Source organism: Aspergillus fischeri, genomic scaffold (genome assembly GCF_000149645.3).
Source record: "Aspergillus fischeri NRRL 181 1099437636262 genomic scaffold, whole genome shotgun sequence".
Taxonomy (NCBI): domain Eukaryota; kingdom Fungi; phylum Ascomycota; class Eurotiomycetes; order Eurotiales; family Aspergillaceae; genus Aspergillus; species Aspergillus fischeri.
The window spans coordinates 775,751-796,792 of record NW_001509764.1 but is presented as its reverse complement, the minus strand read 5'-3'; the positions used below and the strand labels follow the sequence as shown (position 1 = coordinate 796,792).

Here is a 21,042-nt window from a genome sequence, read left to right as displayed (position 1 = left end):
AGGTATATAAATATTATATAAAGCTTAGAAAGATTTTTACATATTATAAAGAGAAGTATCTATAAGCTAAAGCTTAGTTATCTAGCTAAGCACTATTAATTAGCCTAAATTATACCCTTTAGAAGTTAAAATAATACTGGATTTCACCTTTAGATAAAGAGTCTACTAGTAATAAACTTTCTAAATATCTTAGAGAACATGAGTCTCCCCTTGAGTTATTATCCTTATATTAATCTAACCATGGTTAGATTACCAACTATAAGATAAGTCCTTTAATATTCTTAACTAGTAGAAAAAGAATGCATCTTAATTTCTAATACTTACCTTAATTACTTAAGACTTCCTTGCTGTCCCTGTGACTAATATTAGACTAGAGAATCTATTTAGTATAGCTTAGGATATCTACCACTACTAATATAGCTGCCTTGCTATTAATATAATACAGGCTATTATGCTCTTAATATATACTAATTAATTTAAAATTAGTTAGGAATTCTAGTTCTTACTTAATAAGGTTGGCAAGAAAGATATTAATATAGAGAAGGATGATAAGGATAACCAGGATACTAAGTAGTATATTAGTAATAGTAAAGAAGATCTAGATAGCTTTAAGGAAGATAATAATATAGAGAATATTAATATATATATATTAGAGTAAGAGGTGTCTGAGGGAGAGAGGTCTAATAGAGATAATAATCACCTCCCTATACTATAGACTATTATCTCTTAATTAGCATCTTAGGGATCTTAACCTTACTATACATCTTATAAACCAGGGCATTTCTGTCAGCTTATAAAGTAAAAGGGGACTTACTAGGTAGATTATCTTTTAATATAATAAAGGATTTCTGCTTTATTATATAGACTTCCTAAAATCTAACTAGGGTTAGATTACTGGACATGTTTTTAATTCTGTTATTCTATAGTCTTTCTAAAATCTAACTAGGGTTAGATTACTGGACCTGTTTTTTAATATGTAATACTTCTGTATTATCTTTATTTAGATTAGGTGGTTTCACCTAATCTGATAAAACCGCAAAAACCATAACTGATGGTTTTAACTGAACTTAAATTAGTTTTACCCTACCTAAACCGAAACCGAAGCAATTCCCTAGGCTAGGAACTGAACCCTCACCACTGCGAGTTCGGTGAGGGTCGGATTCGATTTTAGCGGTTCAGTTATGCAACTCTAATAATTATTTAGATCACTACATTCTTTGCTAGCTTAGGTAGAACCATAAAAGGAGAGGTAGAATCTCTTTATTATAGACAGGATACATACAGGGCAGCCACAGGCCTACCCCCTACCCTTGCACATTTCAAAGGATTCCCTCCCATTGCGATGAACATTATTCCATACTATACATAACCCTATAGACTAAGACTTAGTCTTACTAAGCTACTACATTGAAGGGGTTAGTTAATAAAAACCTAAGTAATAATATTCTATAAATACTTAATATAGGCTTAGCATATGCTAAATAGGTGTAGAATACCTATATAATTAATTCATGTTTAACACCTGCCAACCCATTTCTGACACACGCTGGGCTGCAAGCCCAGCACTTGGTGTGGGTGTTTATGGCATGGATACCCCCTGGCTTGCCATAATTCATAACTTAGCATCATGTGACAGCCTTATACAGAGTTAGTCATCATATCTAAAATGACAGGCTGCTGCTGTGCTGTACCTCTCTAGTATGTGTTCTTTCGTTAGACATTTCTAATTATATATTGTCATGCCCACTGGGGCCTTGCAGATAACAAACTTCAAGACACATCCTGTATAGATAACATAATCACCTTGGTGGACGCTACATGAGCTGTCATACTTTGGCAGCATTCAGTCAAACATAGTCTGATACTGCAAAAAAAAAGGAGAGTTGTCCCGGATGAGACAATCAGGGTGACATCTGCTGTATTTTGCAACTATGCCTGCCTGACGGCTAGACTGCACTTGTCTTGGATTTATTTGTCCACAAAGTTATCTTATCTGACATGGCAGCACTCGGCAGTTCCAAATCACTCTAGCTCCATGTGAAGTGTCTACACACTGGATCGTCAAAATACCCAAGATAATGTCGGAGCAGACGAAGAAAACGCCCCGAAGGGTCAGGAAATTTCTACCTAATGTGATTGAATCATCATCTCGCAGTTCCCGGAACCGCCAGTCAACTCCCTCAGCGCAGGCCTCTTCCGTGGAACGGGAGGTTGAAGGCAAGCCAGCAGGAACACTCATTGCAGATACACGGCCAGTCTCACCCCACGATCTTACGAGTTCACAACGACAGCAAGACGACTCCTTGATACCGAATGACATTGAAGATAGTGACAACCGGACCTGTGGCCGTTCCCAGCGGCAGCTGATAAGGGAAGAAGTACTTCATAATTCAGTTGACACCAAAACGAATAGAGACCGACTGCCCTACCCTGTTTCGAGTTCGGCTACCAAAAAGGTCGTACTTCAGATGCAATCATGTCCTAGAAAGTTTGCACCTCAGCTTGTTGAGACCAATAAACGTTCATTTCGCCGCAAGGAAACGTCGCATACTTTGTCTGGAGCTCCTGTACAGGGGTATGACAACGGGTCTCGAACGCAAAGCGGCACCTCCACCTGTGCAAACTCAGATGCTTCCTCTGCCACTATCGAATCTAAATATTCATATTCTAGTCTTCAACAGCGTCAAGAGTCAAGGAGCCACTCTTTTCGAGTGCCAGACCTCCCTGCAATCCCTTCCAGCTGCAGTGATGCCTCGGAGGGGTCGGATATACCGTCGCTCTCGGCGTCTCCTTCCGTTTCATCCAATGTATCTGCTCATCACTCAAAAGCCGAAAACAGTTGTAAAACTGGCTGTGATGGTCATATGGCGGAGTACTTCCTTTCTCTCGCAGCTCAAACGGTGGAAAATCAACTGAAGGAGCAGGCACTTGCAGCATTTCCCAATGAACAAGTCTATGAGCCTGTGGATCACTTTGCGATCGACAAGGATGAAGACGAATGTTCCGAGGAGGACTCGAAAAACGGCCTTCTACATGTATCAAGGCGGGAATCATCGGCCGATCTTCCGTGGGAACTTGAACATATGCGCCGGCATAAGGAGGATGCCGAAATGAGGGATCGTGCTATGGCGGGTACGAAGGGGAGACGCCTTTCGTCTGCAATATACAACCCTCGACAGTTTTACAATGGAATCGATAATGACTGCTGGAGAGGAAAGTATGAGCCAGATCTCTCCAGGCATCTCGCGCGTCCACCTATGCTAGGCGATGACCTTGTATTCCCACAGAGTTTATCTCCCGAAGCGACGATGTGTGAGAGTGGCTCTGTGCGGGACTGTGCTACCGATTCAAAGCATCGAGTCCGCAATGATTCTGGTCTTTGGTGTACACAACCTGATCATGTGCAGGATGATGCAACTACTGGTCTCTGGAAGGGAACATGTTGCAATTACAAGCATGCTCAACAATCCAAAGGATCTTTACCCTGCGTGACAGACAATTTTCGTCGCTATAACAACAATGAGTGTCAATCTGAAGTATGCAGCGATGAGCAGGACCAGGACCAATCTACTTCTAGCTCCTCTTGTCATCTGGCTTTAGATGTAGGAGAATTATCGCGTCATGACATTGACAATGAACATCATGATTGCTGCTTCGGGGTTGACGATAATTTCGTGACCCAGATCTACAACTACTTATCTCTAGGTTACCCGTGTGTTGCACGTTACTACGACCATGAGCTTAGCAGGGTGTCAGGCATCCCTGTGAAGGAACTCAGACGGAGTGATACATCTGCTCTTGCTAGGGGCTACCTTCAAGTCAATGAAGATGGTTCAGCAAATGGGCCGGCCGTTAAACAGGTCTGTGCCCGTTGGGTGGCCTTACGTTTGTATATTCATGACTGGGCAAGGTCACAATCCGATTTTGATAATGATAATGATCACGACGCATGGGGTGTGCTTGAGAGGAGAGGGAGCTGGGCAATTTAATGAACTTCTGACCTGAAAATACTAATATTACAATATCGTTATTGGTCCATGCACATACTAGCCCAGAGTCATGACCTCTAATTTTAGCTCAACACCAACAAATATCAGTGATATAGCGCAGCTTTTTTTCTGTCATTTCTTGATCTTTTTATAGCTTGGAATATCTGTAATAATTGTGTATACAGAGGGAGGTAAGTGACTTATCATTCCATAATGTCATTGTACTACCTTTAGCATACATATCTTCAAAATAACACAGATCACCTATAGGCTCTCCCCTGCCCGTCGTTCTCAGCTCCTTCGGCGCCACGAGACTTCAATGATCTGCTGTATGGTGTATTTCTGGCTACCCACATATCAGTATCCAACATCACATATTAATATTTCACCATAATCCCCATCAGTACCTTAGCCAGGCACAAGAAATCCTATAACCTGGCTTCATAGCTATTTTCCAAAAAGTCTTCAATATCGTATTATGCCACATAGATAGTACAGAGAGTATCCAGATCACACTGCGACGAGGCATGAATTAAAGATTATATCAATATTTAAGATGCGGATGGCTAACTTCAAACATGTCCAAATCAGATCATAACATTTGTAGGCGGGAACAGATAGTGTCAAAGCTGTTTATTTCGGATTTTTGAGACTCCAGCATTGAGCTGACCAATGCTCTCTGCCTGTATTTTCGATTGACCTTCAGGCTTCAGCTGTCATTATTGACGTTGGTATTATCTCTCCGGATTCTCTCATGAACAATACCAGGGAAAATTCGGTGCTCTGGTGGACTACCCGGGGAAGCTGCCGCTTGCCCTATGGGATGGGTACCTCCGAGTGAGTTGCCAGAGTCGCCGGCACTGGTGGTATCTGAGGAGCAGGGGTTTCGGAGAGCCTCTGCGTCACTGGCGTCGCATCGCTGAGGTAAGACCGAGCTAGTGGGAGACTGTGCTGCATGTTCATTATTAGCAATCAGACCGAACAGAGACTAAGACCGTACACTGAACAAGCGCCCGAAGGACAAAGGGGACGACCATAGGGACGCGGTCAAAATGGCGACAAAACAATGATAATGAGACGATAAAGACTCCGACATCATCGGACAAGAGACTCTAAAAGTGAGTTTTTGGGTCCGTGGCGTTTGAACTTACAATGGCCTGAGTGTCCTTGCTCTGGATCAAGAGGAATCCGTGACGGTGCTTCTAGCTGACTGCCTGTGGCGGGGACGATTGGTCGCCTAGTTGAACAGTCAATATGACGATCAGAATATTGTTCAATCCTAGTACGTCAGCAAGTTCTATTTTCGCCCTAATATGTCTGTCTGTATGGTGGACTGCAAGCACGAGAATAACTTACAAGGCAAGTTCCCCAAGTAGAGTTTCATGCCTGAATTGCTCCCGAATGTCTGGCACATTGCTTTTTGCGACATTATTTCCTGCGACCCCGCGGAGAGAACAGTCCGCACCAAGCCATCTCTTCTTCAATGATAGTTCAAAGCCACTTTGCTCGACTGAATGTTTTGCGAGCTCACACATGTCCACAGCGTTGAATTTGTATATCTGTGCAGCAACCGAATATTCTTCAATCAACGGCTCCTTGGTAAACGCAAATTGCAGGGGATCGTCCGTTGACAAGGATACATTCAGGCCACGCCTGAAAAAATTCGCAAACGGATTTTTGTCATATGTCAGGAATAGCGCGTTGTTACTGAGCGGGGACATTGCGATCCCAATCTGATCGAGGTAAAACAAATACTGCAGTAGAGGGACCTTTCTAAGCAGTATTCCGTGACTGATGCTGTGGCAGCAGAGAAAACCAACTGCAAGATGATCTGGATCCCCAGCCTCACCGCAATGAGGTCTTAAAACAAAGGTGTTAAAGCCGCGTTGCTTTCTCCAGAAATTCAATGACGCGATATTAGCGAACATGAAGTAAATCCAATAGCTGTAGGGAGGATTTTGCTTCGTATTCCATTCTCTAGGAATGGGGTATTTTCTATACAGCCGGCGCTCAGCTTTGCTTTCGTCATCCACGCTGTCGAATCCGACCACACGCTGGAGGAAGATATGAAGTTTGGGATGGCTGCTCGGATTTTTGGTCACCTCAAATAATGGCTGGAAAACGTTTGTGATGACTTGCTCGAAGTTCTCCATCATGCCGCTTGCTTTGTAGACGTCGTAAAGCCGAGGAACTTGTATTAGCCAGCGCACATTTGGGGAGAATAGTTTGTTGTCAACCACCCAAGCAGCGAGCTTGTCCCATTCTTGAATCGACCTTCCGTATATTGAGATGCGCCACTCCACCATTTGATATTTGCTGGACTCTAAATCTGAGATGACCTCTTTTGTGATCTCGGCCAGATAGCGACCTTTAATATAATTGTCCGTCTTTAAGAAGATCTCGCGTAGCCTTGACTCCCCGACGGGATTATATTTGAGATTGAACTTGTCAAAGCGATGGAAGGAATCCGTATGCGCCTGAAAATTGATGAGAAGGGAGAGTTGTAAGAAGAAGAGACTTGTGGGAATGATACATACATGCATATCCAGCGTATCAATGCTCAGGTCATAAGCTGTTAGGTTTATGCTTTCAAAAACCTCTCTCAACGTTAGATGTTTACCATCCCGGAATAATACAACTTCATCAGGAGACTTCTTCATTTTGCTTTTGATGAACCTGAGGAGATGTTTCTGATTCATGCAAGCCGAGTGATGGACATGAGTGTCAACCTTTCGGACGTTGTAGAAGTCTCTGTGTGGTACCTTTTTGCTGTCAGCAATCTCTTGATATTCATTGAGCAGCGTGTAAAGCTGAAATTTGCCCTCCAGATAAGAAAGACGTTTAAACGCAAAGCTCTTGGCTGGTCCGTCTGTAGATACATCTATGACTGCATCGAGGTCCATATAAAAATCACGCAGTGAAGGTATTCTGATGGTAGGCTTGTGCGCATTTGCAGCCTCGATATTTTCGTACACTTGGTAGACACTATTTTCATCCAGTCTGAATGTCCAACTTGACTCTCCCGGGAGCGGAATGAATTCAGCCATGTCGAAGTCCTCACCAATATCCTGGCCCATCTTTCTTTTCTTGGTTCCGGCACCAGGAGAGGATCCTTGATTCCCATTCTCTCTATCAGCATCCCAGGCTGGTTCTGGCGGGGGAGGGTAAATCCTCCAGTCGGGACGATCTTTGGGGTTATCCTCAGGACCCTGTGATGACAGTCGGATATATTCAGCGCGTCGCTCAAGTAGCCCGCGAATCTTGCGGTAGATGATGTTTAATTCCGAGGCAACCGTGCCGCTGCCCGTCATATTCATAGCACTTTTGATAGCACCTGGAACCTCAGTGGCGAATTGCATATAACACGATCCTTGTTCATTTGGATTCTCAAGATGCATTGCATCATCTCGGAGTGGAAGCTGACCGGCACTGGTGCTGGTATTTTCAGCGTATCCCGAAGTAGTCGTGCCAAGCTGCGTTGAATTACTCGAGCCCAGGATGCCTGTTTGAGGCTTTCCCTCCGTCTGGACTTTAGTTGATAGTATGTCAGAGGCAGAAGGCCTGCCCGTGAGGCCGGAACCCCGATCAGACTCACTGTCGGCGCCTCGTGACACCAATTGATGATGCTGGTAGAAGAGTTTTGCTTCTGTGTGACTCATCGACTTCTCGTAAGCATAATCGTATGTCGGTGTTTTCATCTCTCTATCCCTCGGGAGTACATGGTCAAGACTATCTGTCACAGCTGCAGATAAAGAGCTGTCAACATCTGCCTGTTGTGTGTTTTCTTCATCGCGGTCATGATTTAAGTCGACAGTTGAGCTTTCAGTGCTAGCTTGCAGGTCATGCGCATTATTATCCATTTCGACCGTGCGGGTGTCAGGGAAAGGTTTGAATGAAAACAGGGATAACCTGTCAGCAATTGTACCTTACGGTCTGGAACTCTCTCAAATTCTTCTCAGAAAATCTTGTACTACAGATTAATATGGAGCCCAGCCGTAGGGTCACATGGAAGTCTCACCGCATACTTCTGGGGTACTAGTGGGATATTAAGGAGATAAGGAAAATTAGATCGGGTCTACCCCTATCAGGAGGCTAAAGTACCTAAGTACGTAGGTTGGTGATCTGTACTCCGTACCTTACTCGTATACACTTTTGGTATTGCCCTGGCTTATCAGTTTTCTGACATATACCTTCCTTGGACAGTCATTAGCAGATGGTACTAGTCAAACGTGGTAGTACTTGTAAGTTATGAACGATGTCGAAAGGGTTGAACCAAATGATGTGACAGCCTCCAATAATACCAGCAATACATATATCTTAGACACAGGCTGTATCAGGCTCTAGGGAGGCCGGGAGGGCAGCATGATTCTCAGTAGTTGTACTTATACCTGGCCGATTGTCCTATTTACCAATAGTCTGAGACAGCAAAGGTTTGCCTTCCTTATTTTTGTCATGGTGAAAAAGAACCATGAGCCCCAAGTTTAAAATAAGGAGTGTAGTCTTATTGCAGGGTCATATACTCCATACACAGTGAAGTAGTACTCTAAACATCTTGCTGCTGTCACACCTCTGTCTATATATACTTATACATACCACCTATATAACATCATTGCTCACGCAATCAACACTATCTATGTATTAGGTATCTATCTACCTGACAAAATATATGAGCAGGATTTGGTCAACATAATGTACCACAGGGCAGCTAGGGGAGAGTATTATAAAGACCACATCAGTCAGGTTACCTTACCATCCACAGTCACATTAAGATATTACAACCCAGGCGAAGATCATACAGAGTCATATCTTGCTCCTGCAAGAGCCTTAATTACCTAAACCCTAGGTATAATAATTAGTTTTCGATCTCATGCATCTGATAATGATTATAAACCATTATAAACCCATTATTTATTTAATATATCCATCATTACAGGTCAGCGAATACAGCGAAGTCCTGAAAGAACTGGCCTTATGTAAGGTATGGGCTCCTTCCATTAACTAGTACTAGTTACCGTCACTCTTACCTTAGTCACCCTCGGTTTACTAAAAAATTATGATGTAATCGTCATACTACAGTACTGTGTATGATGGTATGACTGTTTTTATTCCTGTGCGTATGGCGTATTGACTAAGGTATGAGATGTAAGTTAACTAACTACTATGTACCAATGACATTGACTAGTACCTAAATGTACTTTGTTGATTTACCTTTACCCAAGGTAGTAAGATCATGAACCTAATGTTGACACACCTGGCCTCCTCGTCCTTGCTGAGTGACCTATCTAATCTTAGTTACCTGCATCACACTTATTCATCCATGAAATCTGTTACGCACCTTGCAATACTAGTCGACTAAAATCACTGTAGTTAGCAACTATCATTGCATCACTTATTTGATCCACAGATCCTCGATACTACCCAGCGACTAGTTCTCAGCGATATGGCATCTCTGAATCTCTCGTCGAACGGGCCATCAATTACCAAGAGTTATCGGTCCGTAATCGATTGTTCGCTACCTGCCGACAGCGCTACATATGGACAATGGGCAGTATTTTCTGTCTCTACGCCTTTGGTCAATGCCTTCCAGAGGAATTCAGATAGTAAGGAAAGTGTCTTGAAAGTCCAGAATACCGGGGGTTAGTCACTTATTACTCGAGGCTAAACTCAAATGCTGATACCTAATCCTGCAGCCGGTGAGCTTGAGGATCTCATTGACGAGTTTTCGGAAGGAAAGATTCAGTTCGCTTTCGTCAAAGTCACTGATCCAAACAGTGGTCTCCCGAAGAATATCCTCATCGGATGGTGTGGAGAGGGCGTCCCAGAACGAACGAAAGGATACTTTACAAGCCACCTGTCTGCTGTCACAAAGTTTTTATCCGTCGGTGCCCCCTTGTACAGCTTAGATGAACATATTTTTCTGATATTAGGCTACTCCAGAACTACCATGTCCAGATCACTGCACGATCCGAGGGGGATCTGACACCCGAGGGAATAATACAGAAGGTCGGAGATGCCTCTGGTGCGAAATACACACCTCAACGAGCTTCGCCAGTCACTGCTGTGCCCAAAACGCTTCCAGTTGCAAGCAAACCAGCATTCACCCCCACCAGAACTGGTGCGGTAGACTCGAAGACCGTGTCAAATGTCTCCACTAGGGTGGTTCCAAGAATGAGCGGCGATGATAATGGCTGGGGTCCAGATGCGCCCCCGGTTACCAGGACAGAACTTGAAAAAGTTCAGTCCGCGTACAAGCCAACTAAGGTTGACATAGAGGCAATCAAGTCTCAGAGCCTGCCCAGAACATCTCATTATCATGAGCTTCCCGTTACAGAGAACAATGATGTTGTTAAGGGTGGCTATCAGCCGATAGGCAAAGTGGATATCGCTGCAATCAGGAAACAAGCGCGGGAAGCAGGAGAATTGAAAGAAGACCGACCCGAGCCTGTGAGAGGCGCATATGAGCCGGTTGGTAAGGTCGATATTGCTGCTATCCGTTCTAAGGCGCAGAAGCAGCCTGAATCATCCGTTGACCAGTCCGTCTCAAGCAACCCTGTTGAATCGCGTAATGAAAGGGTTGAATCTTTGAATTCTCCAAAACTAGCCGATCAGCCTGAGCGTTTGACGACTTTACCCAAGCCGAAGGTTGCGAACAAAATCGGTCTAAGCTCAACTTTCACAGGCACAAAGGCACCCTTGCCCGGTGGCTTCGTTTCAGGCCCGGTCCCTCCTGCCACACAGGTTGGCATTGCAAGCAGAACGTTTGCAGACGAAGGAGGAAAGACTCCTGCGCAGCAGTGGGCCGAGAGAAAAGCCCGAGCACGAGGGCAAGGTCCTGACCCTAGCCCATCAGCAGCAAGCGGTGGTCAGGGCGGCAGCAAGGGAGAATGGAAAAGTTCGTACAATGGCAAGACATGGGCTCCCGTTCAGACTACGCCTACGGGCAACTCTGTGGACCGCGGTGTCTCCCAGCAAGGGCAGGAATTGACGACTGGGCCGGAAACGTCACTGCCTGGCCTGTCAGACTTTACCAGCCGGGATCAGAAATTACATGGTGCAGGCAAGAGTCCCTCTCCCGATGAAGAACCAGTCGGCGTACCTGGTTCCGAAAATGAATTACCTGCAGCGCATACTTCACAAGTGATGAGACCGGAAGAACCATTGGACGTCGAAGCTCACCAGCCTATACCTATCCCTCCTCAACAGCCTCGTTCCCCTACTCCTCCAACGCCGCCCCCCGTACGTGAATCTTCTCCAATTTGCGTTGCCGTGCCAGTTGGACGAGGAGAAGTTGCAGACGCTCACGATGAACAATACTCGCCACCTCCTGTCATGCCGACACAAAGCCTCCGACAGGCAGTACCGGATGATGAACGGCTCGAGGATACTGCCATTGATATTGGTAGGGAAACGTCAAAAGCTACAGTCGTTGACCGTCCTCAAGACGAGGCGCTCCAGGCTATTGTGCAGTATGATTATGAGAAGGCAGAGGACAATGAAATAGACTTGAAGGAGGGAGAGTATGTGTCTGGCATAGAGATGGTTGATAAGGACTGGTGGCTTGGTTCTAATGCGCGCGGCGAGCGGGGTCTCTTCCCCAGCAACTATGTTGAGCTCGTCAAAGACAACCAGCTAGAGCACCTCGCACCAGTTGCTGGAGCTGAAGAACCCAAGGAAATTCCTGCAATCGTTCCTGCCCACAGTCCTGGGGAAAGGCAGGATATCACACAGCCAACTGCAATGGCACTGTATGACTACGAGGCTGCGGAGGACAATGAGCTCAGCTTCCCGGAGGGTGCTCAAATAGTCAACATCGTAAGTGGGACATGTTGCAGTCCTTTTTGCTTCTTCGTCTTTTTTTCGCTTTTCGCTTGCTTTTAGCCAGACATTCTAGTCAAACAACGGCATCGCTAACTCGACACCAGGAATTCCCCGATGATGATTGGTGGTTCGGTGAGTACAAGGGTCACAAGGGGCTCTTCCCTGCCAACTATGTACAACTCGAGGAGTAGGTTGTGGCTGCTCTTTCTCTTGGCTGGGACGTGTCGGAGTCCAGGCAGATATTGATAAAGTGGACCGGCAAGTCTGGCATAAGCGCGTCCACTTGGAAACCATTACAAGGGAAACAACTCATGAGTACACATTTCGCTCCTGTGTCAGATGTGGGATTTTTGATCCTCTGTAAAAGCCTGTATTTTAGTCTTTTGTCCCAGGCATTATTTCTCTCGTTGATGTCTGGACTTAAGCACAATTCATAGAATGTCTATCCTTCTTGCCAATCCAGTTCAAGAAATAAAATAGCTTACTGCGTCATTAAATCACTTATCTCGTGACAGCGGTGTTGTTCAATCAATGTGGTACTTGGCATTTTGAAGGGAACAGCCATTCTGTTACTCTATTCTCTGTATGCATGGTTGCTACATCATGAAAGGCTGGTCTTGGAAATACACAAACGCCTAGACATCTCTAGACACTAGTCTTGCCTATGAGGGAGGGTATTTTGTTTTTTAGAGAAACAAATATAAAAAATCGCTGACAAGATCAATGCAATACCATTGTTTGCGAATTAGACTTAGCCAGTACTTGAAGGGCCAAACTTAGATATATACAAGAGTATCGGTAAATTTTCAATGAACTGTAGATATAGCCATATCACGTGACCTAATCTAGCTTTTTCTGTTGGTCAACTATACAAACCACTGCTTTAGTATTATTATGAAGTACTACATATGTACCTCTGGTCATAGCTATTGTGTGTTATATAGCACACTATCAAAATAGCAAATTGTCATTTTCAATTGGTTATCTGTCATTTTCAGACTCATTTACCCTTCGTCACCACTTTCCTTATTAAACTTTACTCATCCCCCCTCTAGGCCATCTCTTAAAGGTCCCAAACTGGTTCACCAATCTCTGAACCACTAAGTGCTACCTGGGGTTGATTCTCAGGGCAACATGGCATCCCTTAGTGAAGACTTGCTTATAACTGTGAATAAGCTACAAGATCTTGTTTTCAACACAATTGGAAATGACTCGCTCGATCTACCGCAAATTGTGAGTTCCTATGGGAGGCATGCCAATGTGTGCCAACATTACTCCATTACTTCTCCTTTGCTGATTCATCTTCTCAAAATTCGATTTCTCTCTAGGTCGTTGTAGGCTCCCAGTCTTCCGGAAAATCATCCGTCCTGGAAAACATTGTTGGAAGGGATTTCCTACCGAGGGGGAGTGGTATAGTCACGAGACGGCCCTTGATTCTACAGCTCATCAACATCCCCAGTGAGCACAATGACAGGCCCGGTGACAATGATGTTCTTGCTCCCCACGCAGCTGCTAGTGTAGCTGGTCAGCACGAATGGGCTGAATTTCATCACCTTCCGGGGCGGAAGTTCGAAGACTTTGCCTTGGTGAAGCAGGAGATTGAAGCCGAAACAGCTCGAATTGCTGGGAATAACAAAGGCATCAATAGGCAGCCCATCAATCTCAAGATTTTCTCGCCCCATGTGCTCAATCTTACCATGGTCGATTTACCAGGGTTGACTAAGGTGCCTATCGGAGACCAACCTTCCGACATTGAGAAGCAAACCCGAACGTTGATTCTTGAATACATAGCCAAGCCGAATAGCATTATACTCGCAGTCTCCCCGGCAAACGTCGACCTTGTGAACTCCGAAGCGCTAAAGCTTGCAAGACAAGTAGATCCAATGGGCCGGAGAACAATTGGTGTCTTGACGAAATTGGATTTAATGGATCATGGAACCAATGCAATGGATATTCTTTCTGGTCGCGTTTATCCATTGAAACTCGGTTTCATCGGCGTCGTCAATCGATCTCAGCAAGATATACAATCAGGGAAGTCGCTATCTGAGGCCTTGCAGGCTGAAGCGGAGTTCTTCAGGCATCACCCTGCTTATCGAAACATGGCGAATAGATGCGGAACTCAATTTCTTGCGAAAACCTTGAACACGACGCTGATGGCTCATATACGAGATCGTCTGCCTGATATCAAAGCTCGCCTCAACACACTCATGGGCCAAACGCAACAAGAGCTTGCCAGCTATGGCAACAAACAATTCAGTGGGGAAGAACATCGTGGATCGTTGATACTGCAGCTGATGACACGTTTTGCCTCTTCCTTTATCGCTTCGATTGACGGTACCTCCTCTGAGATATCGACCAAGGAGCTGTGCGGAGGTGCCAGGATATACTATATATTCAACTCTGTGTTCGGCAACTCGCTTGAAACCATTGATCCCACGCATAATTTGACTGTGTCCGATATAAGAACGGCGATCAGAAACTCGACTGGCCCTCGGCCAAGTCTTTTTGTTCCAGAACTTGCCTTTGACCTGCTTGTGAAGCCTCAGATTAAAATGCTTGAAGCTCCTAGTCAGCGTTGTGTCGAACTCGTCTACGAGGAGCTCATCAAAATTTGTCATACCTGTGGCTCCCAAGAACTCTTACGCTTCCCTCGACTCCAGGCAAAACTGATTGAAGTAGTGTCCGACCTTCTTCGCGAGCGTTTGGGACCATGCTCTGCTTACGTTGAATCTCTAATCTCCATTCAAAGGGCGTACATCAACACGAATCACCCAAACTTTCTTGGAGCAGCAGCAGCAATGTCGTCTGTCATACAGAATAAACAGGAACAAGAGAGAAAGATGATGTTAGCAGACGATAAAAAAAAGCGGGAGAGAAGACGTCAAAAAGAGCTGAGCAGTGTCAATGGCGCCGTCCCAGTATCGCCCGAAGAGGAAGAGGACCACTCCGCTGAGTCGAGAACACAGAACCTCAGTAGTCGAGGTCAAACTTCGAAGAATTCCAGGAGCATGTCTCCTCATGTTAACAAGGGTCAAGATAGTGCCATCACCGCGACCCTGAACGGCGTCAACACTAACCCAAATGCCATGTTTGGTGCTACGAACACTACACGCGACTCGTTCTTGAATTATTTTTTTGGTAAGGACGGGATGCAGAGCTCGACACCGCTGCCCCAGCCCTTGATTCAACAGAGACAACCCAACCATCTCAGCGAGCCCAGCATTAGCCAGAGTATTAGACGACAGGATTTACGCTCGCCAATGTCGTTACCTGATGACTATGCAGGTTCTTCTGATTACGGCGGGGAGATATCTCAGCATGTATGTCGATATTCATTCTTTTTAACTCATTTGAAACGGGAACTTACATGACTTATGGCAGGCGGACCATGCTGAGCCGACTCTCTCTGACCGCGAGCTCATGGAAACAGAGCTGATTCGTCGACTGATCTCGTCGTATTTCAATATTGTTCGGGAAACCATCGCCGATCAAGTCCCGAAAGCTATTATGCACCTTCTTGTCAACCATAGTAAAGATGTCGTGCAAAATAGACTCGTGAGCGAGCTTTATAAAGAGGATCTGTTCTCTGAGCTCCTTTATGAGGATGATGGCATCAAGGCGGAGCGAGAGAAGTGCGAAAGGCTGTTAGAAACATACAAAGAAGCAGCGAGAATTGTAGGTGAAGTGCTGTGACCTCCATGACGCAAAGCTTTGTTAGAGAGCCCTTACCCACGGAGACAGTTTCACATGTTCCCTGGCAGATCAGTGATGGATGCCATTGATGCTGGTATCATGCAATTGTACATATAGTGTTTGTTGTCTGGTGCATACTCGACTATTGACTATACTTTTGTACTACGGCATTAAAGTTATCTTCTTTCAGGCTCTTTCTTTTCAACATCGTTCAACTTAAGTCAGTAACTATACACAAGCTAGACTTGTCCGTAATTATCAACATATCTCTATACAGCCAACGCAAAGTAGCATGTCACTTGACCGGCGCACCTCGCTCTAAGCTATCACTCTTAATCCTTCTTATTACTCGGTTTTCTTAGCCGGGCACCCTCCAAACCATAGAGACCACCTCCTGCGAAGACGCAGATAGCCCCAATAACAACACCCGGCGAAAGCTGATTTCCAAATAGGTAGATGGATAACAGGAGCGAAACAAGTTTGCGAACATTCAAAACCACCGTCACTGTCAATGAAGACGTCTGGGCGGAAAGGAGATGAACTCCACGAATGCATAGATATTGGGTCAGCGCATTCGCAAAAAGATAAGCCACCTGCATGGGAATATGCGCGATGAAGGATGGTAATAAGTGGGGTCCCAGTATCCCTAAATCCAAACGAGGCCCGCATACGGCAATTGAAGTAGTGGAAGGCCCTGAAGGAAGCTCGGCGTCTTTTCCGACACTGATGGATGTCTCCGGAAGCCGACATCGCAAGGGAGGGGAGGAGAGCATGACTCGCCATTGATCCAGAAGCCGCGGATAGGTTGGGAGGAAAAATGGTAGCGAGAGTACATGAGAATAGAAAAGCGCTTCCTTCCAGTGGCTTCGGCCATAAGTCTCATAGAGTCGGTCTGCGTATATTCCCTGAAAGGCTGAAAGAACCATTGCAGAAGCAAGAATTGCGAAGCCAGTAGCGGTAGCCGTTATACCAAGGTCTGCTCCACCATGCCCAATGTCTAATGGTTCGCCTTTAGCTTGAGCATCTGCCAATGCTGCTGTAACAACACCAAGAGTGAGCACCGCTACTGCCAAAATCTGACCATAAGAATACTTCTTTCCATTGAACGAGTATCCGACGATAAGGGAAGCAACAGGGCCGCCTGATCTCAATATTATGTGTAGGGGAACCGATATGCTATATGCGAAAGCCCAATTGTTCAAAAGGTTGACTGTCACGAAGAAGGCCGTGTATACCAACCATGACCTTAATGGGATGACACGTGGACTGAGGAATAGTGAGCGAACCCCACTTGATAGCGAGACAAAATTTGGCAACGTAAATCCAGCAGTCACAATAAACTGCGCAAAGGTGATCAGGGGACCTTCCAGCGGCGGACAGAGAGAGTCAGAGACAAGTATATCTTAGTCGGGGCAAAAAATAGTCAGTCAATTACCTGAACTTGGTTGATCTCTAGGTAGTTCTAAACATCAGTATGTTACCATGGAGCTACCAGAATTTTGAACTCACTTGACAATGGCTTCCAATGCGAACACCTAGGATAACAAAGTCAACCATAGCAAGTTCCATCACACTCGGAGTACCTACATTTGCACAACAGCCACCAAATATCAATGACACCATCAATACCATGCTAAACCACTTAGGAGAGGTTGCATAAGCCGCTGCGGTAGCTATGCTTCCTAAACCATTAGATTCCAGTACATCTCTGTGCTTTTCTTTCGCATCAGTTTTATTTGAATCAGCGTCATCGCTGTTGTGATTGATCATTTGCTCTATTGTACCTAGGGCTGGCGTGTTTTTGATCTAGGAAGGTCGTGCTCTCTTCGGAAGTGAAAGATGGAGCGAGGATGTACAGATGAGTCGAAAGGATAACTGGAATTGAGCAGCAGATTCTAATCAAATAATATGGGAGCTTGAATCGACTTCTGTCGCTAAATGTTGTTGACAATTCATTGTTGCTTAGTCAAGAGCTAACCAGAAATTGATGGCATAAGGTTAGATAACGGGCGAATCGATTTTCAGGCAACCGAAGAAGACTATTCCTGTTCTGTCTACTTATGAAAAGATGAGTCGCATCGACTCTTATCACACGGATTGCTTTGTACATTACAAGATGAGCCTTTTTTAGGACAACGTATGAATTTCTAAAATCAACCGGACTCGCAAGCTCGAGGAATGCCTTTAAATGAAAAGACCATTCAGCCTTCCAGCCTCTTTCCGTGCCAGCGGTCGGGCTACACAGACGTGAAAGGCCAGATTAACATGCTTTAAAAGGCAAACCAGTGCAATGTGAGAAGTAATATCAGAGAAAGTGTGTAAAAGCCAGGAAAATACCTATGACAGTAAGTGCGGACATAATCAAACATCCTCAATATCGTCGTCGCTCAATACAAATTTATCCTCCCTATCTGAGACCGCAGGCGGAAGGTTGTGTTGGTGGTAAATGCGGCCATTGGTAGGCATTGAAGGCTGTCTGACAGAGGAGGCTCGATAAGTGGTCGTGGGCTCATGATCATTATCGATGCCTTGGCGGTCACATTGTGTTCTTTGCTTGGGAATGGACGTAATCTCATAAAGTTCACGTGAAACAGTCTCGTTGAACCCAATCCTAGTCATGTATGGCAATTGGTATAACAACAAGTCATTGCGGGATGCCATAGTGGCGACTATCGCTTGCCTACCAGCCTGAAAGTAATGGTCTGCCAAGGACTTGGTGCTCTGTCTGCGAAGTCCGTTGAGTGAGTGTAATAATGTCGTTTTCCACGAATTTGTAAGTTCTTCAACTTGATCCTTCTCTTTTGATCGGCGCAGCTCAGTGGGGAAAACAATTCTATGCCCATCTTGTGCATTCCCTTTCTGGTTCGTTGGCGTTATTCGCCTTTTCACCGGAGACGGGAGGGAAAAGAGTAAACCACGTGCAGCAACTTGATAACTGAGCTCATCCTGTCGCAACATGCCAAGTCCAACGGCGGCCTTGTACCTTCCACGTGAAGAACTGCCTGGAGTTGTCATATTGTCAGCACTTAAAACATCACTATCTGACAATGCCTCTATGCATCCATTTATGCAGTCGACAAAAGCAGGGCCGTCACACGACGGTATGTAATTCTCATAGAGGGCGCTGATGAATGTTTGCGTATCTGTTCCCAACTGCTCTAGAAGCTCGTTCACAGGAACTAGTGAGACTGTAGGCCGATCGCAATGCCATAAATGATCTGGTGGTCTGGGTGGCCGAGGATTGTCGGTTGTAGAGCTTAGATCCTCACGCTTGTTGTAGACAATTTTTCCGACTGCGTGGAATAAACCAAGGCTGCTCTCCCTGTATGTTATTGTTTGCAGTGCTTCTTTCTCAACCGGCGCCAAAGATATGTTACCTCGGCCTGTTCTCGTGGCATTGGGGAAAGGATACTTCTCAAACCGTTCACACCGAAGACAGAGAAACTCCAGTGAAGAGATCGCGCTCCGAATGTCTCCTACCTCTGATAGACTCTTCAACATTGCGGGCCCGGGTCTTTTAGCTGATCTATATCGGCGGATATGCTTCTCTAGAACCAGGTCCAGGGCCTTGAACATGAACGTCGGAGCAATGGCATTGAAATCAACAATCGTTGTGCCCGGATGGCTTAAAATGTCTGGCCCCAGCAACCTGTGAGCTGTCAAGTTGTCCGAATAGGATGCCCCGGTATTCAACATCGTCTCGGAAACGATAATAACAACAGGTGAGCTCCCGTGTCTCTCGATATCGTCCCGGGTATTGCTTCTCGGTGAGGGTGACACTGAGAGATACCGCTGCAGAGACAGTCGGAAAGCGGTTAAACTGGGGGAATCTCCATCAAAGACTGTTGGGAACTCCTCAATAAGAATAACCCGTGGCCTCATATGATCGCTGCTGTTGCTCTTGCTTGCTGATAAACCGGTCGTGCCATAAAACTCCAGCCCACGTAATCGATTACCCCTTGTCAAGAATTCTTCGAATTGGGCTGTTGTGGATGTGAATCCTTTCGCCGCGAACTCAGATCCCGACGGATTCCTCCATTCGAGAACATCGAAACCTAGCTTGTCCGACAATAGCGATAATGTAGTTGTTTTGCCGCTTCCTGCGGGACCTCTGAGAACAAGTAATTTCTAGTGTGCTCTCGAAGTTAATTTTTGAGTCGAGGGATTTGTCATTCATTTGTGATCCTGTATGCATACCTTCTCAAACGCGCGAAGGGCATCTGATAACCAACTCTGTACATCGGCAATCTTTTTCTTGTGAACCGCGAGCTCATTCAGATTTACAGGGGAATATTTTTGTGCCCATGGCAATTCCTCGGCGTCTTTGTCGTAATTGTTCCCTAATGAGTATGACCCATGATGCTTGCTCTCCGACGCCGATAAAACGACGAAGCGCTTGCGATTGCTTGCGAAGCTCCGCGAACGAAAAGTGTGAGTTATTGCTTGAGCCTGATCGACACGCTCTCCTGCAGCCAAAGGCGCCCCCATCCGCTTTTCGGGCGTTACCTTTCGATCTGCAATGTAGTCTGAGAAAAGCTCATCGTACGAGTCGTAACCGTCCTCGATCGTGTCGTCGCTTATGTCTACCTTGTCTGTTCTTGGCTGAGTCCAACGGAACGATTCAGCCTTGTGTGTATCCCATCTCTGTGTTTCACTCGCGGCCGGAAAGAAGTTGTGAAGCGATCTAGTCTTCGATATCTTGCTTGAGGGCGGTTTCGAACATTCGGTCCTCCGATAGACCGGTTCGGAGGGTAGTGTGGCAGTGCTGGCAGAGGTTTGCTGCGAGGTTTGCTGCAAATGGACATCTGTGCCTGACGGGGAATTTCGATGGAGAAGGACCTCGCAATCGGGACTCGATGAAATCAAAAGACTCGGTTCATTACCCTTGCACTTGTCAGGTGGGCATATACCTTTCAAAAGCAGAATCACCAGGATTTGAAGACCAACCTGATCTTCCAATGGACGGACAATTGATACCCGCTGCCGTTTCGCTGCGTGGGTGGCCATGACGAGGATCAGCAACAAGAGTATGAACAGTTATCTGCTTCTATGGAGCACAAGCCGAGGCATGGAAAACATTCAATTTTGTTAGGCATGTCGCAATATAGGTAGGTAAGATAAAGACCCAAGGGATCTTGGCGTCCGATAAGTCTAGATCCTCAGTCAGTCAACACGCTGGATCTTATTCGGTATGCAAAGTGAGAGAATCCTTTCGTCTCTGACACGTTGGTACAAGATCTATGGGAAGACGCTAGTAACTCACAACAGTTACCCCGACCCCACAGTATCTCATCTACGTACAATGGTACAGTACAACCTGGGTGCATTATTGACATGCCGATAATGCCATACTCTATAAAATGGAGCCTACCTAGGAAGGTAGGAGGCAAGGCAAATTTCTTATTTCTGACCAATCAATCACAGTAGGTCTATAATATGAAACCCAAGTCGGATCTGCTCGGCAAAAAATATGTGTGAATATTCTGTGTATGGGATAGGTACATACCTTAGACTATAAGTCAACCTTGATATGTAGTTACTA

At 45.5% G+C, this 21,042-nt stretch overlaps 5 protein-coding genes across 5 annotated transcripts, besides 1 other annotated feature; 3 read left to right on the top strand and 2 right to left on the bottom strand.

Annotated features, from left to right (window-relative positions):
* Window positions 1-262: 262 nt before the first annotated feature.
* Window positions 263-460: a mobile genetic element.
* A 1,618-nt stretch (window positions 461-2,078) lies between these two features.
* On the top strand, window positions 2,079-3,989 carry NFIA_096560 (uncharacterized protein; the record flags this gene model as incomplete). Its single annotated transcript, XM_001261930.1, has 1 exon — window positions 2,079-3,989. The coding sequence occupies one exon, from the start codon at window positions 2,079-2,081 to the stop codon at window positions 3,987-3,989; it is 1,911 nt and encodes a 636-aa protein (XP_001261931.1).
* A 709-nt stretch (window positions 3,990-4,698) lies between these two features.
* Window positions 4,699-7,300, bottom strand: NFIA_096550 (putative AMP deaminase; the record flags this gene model as incomplete). Its single annotated transcript, XM_001261929.1, has 4 exons — window positions 4,699-4,940; window positions 5,141-5,226; window positions 5,346-6,466; window positions 6,527-7,300. 4 exons carry the CDS (start codon window positions 7,298-7,300, stop codon window positions 4,699-4,701), a joined length of 2,223 nt encoding a protein of 740 aa, XP_001261930.1.
* Window positions 7,301-9,429: 2,129 nt separating this feature from the next.
* Window positions 9,430-11,998, top strand: NFIA_096540 (putative actin binding protein; the record flags this gene model as incomplete). Its single annotated transcript, XM_001261928.1, has 4 exons — window positions 9,430-9,625; window positions 9,680-9,867; window positions 9,927-11,801; window positions 11,912-11,998. 4 exons carry the CDS (start codon window positions 9,430-9,432, stop codon window positions 11,996-11,998), a joined length of 2,346 nt encoding a protein of 781 aa, XP_001261929.1.
* Window positions 11,999-12,941: 943 nt separating this feature from the next.
* On the top strand, window positions 12,942-15,500 carry NFIA_096530 (dynamin-related GTPase DNM1; the record flags this gene model as incomplete). Its single annotated transcript, XM_001261927.1, has 3 exons — window positions 12,942-13,040; window positions 13,136-15,127; window positions 15,189-15,500. 3 exons carry the CDS (start codon window positions 12,942-12,944, stop codon window positions 15,498-15,500), a joined length of 2,403 nt encoding a protein of 800 aa, XP_001261928.1.
* Window positions 15,501-17,861: 2,361 nt separating this feature from the next.
* NFIA_096520 (putative cell cycle checkpoint protein Rad17) lies at window positions 17,862-20,507 on the bottom strand (the record flags this gene model as incomplete). Its single annotated transcript, XM_001261926.1, has 2 exons — window positions 17,862-19,628; window positions 19,698-20,507. 2 exons carry the CDS (start codon window positions 20,505-20,507, stop codon window positions 17,862-17,864), a joined length of 2,577 nt encoding a protein of 858 aa, XP_001261927.1.
* Between the last annotated feature and the right edge of the window lie 535 nt (window positions 20,508-21,042).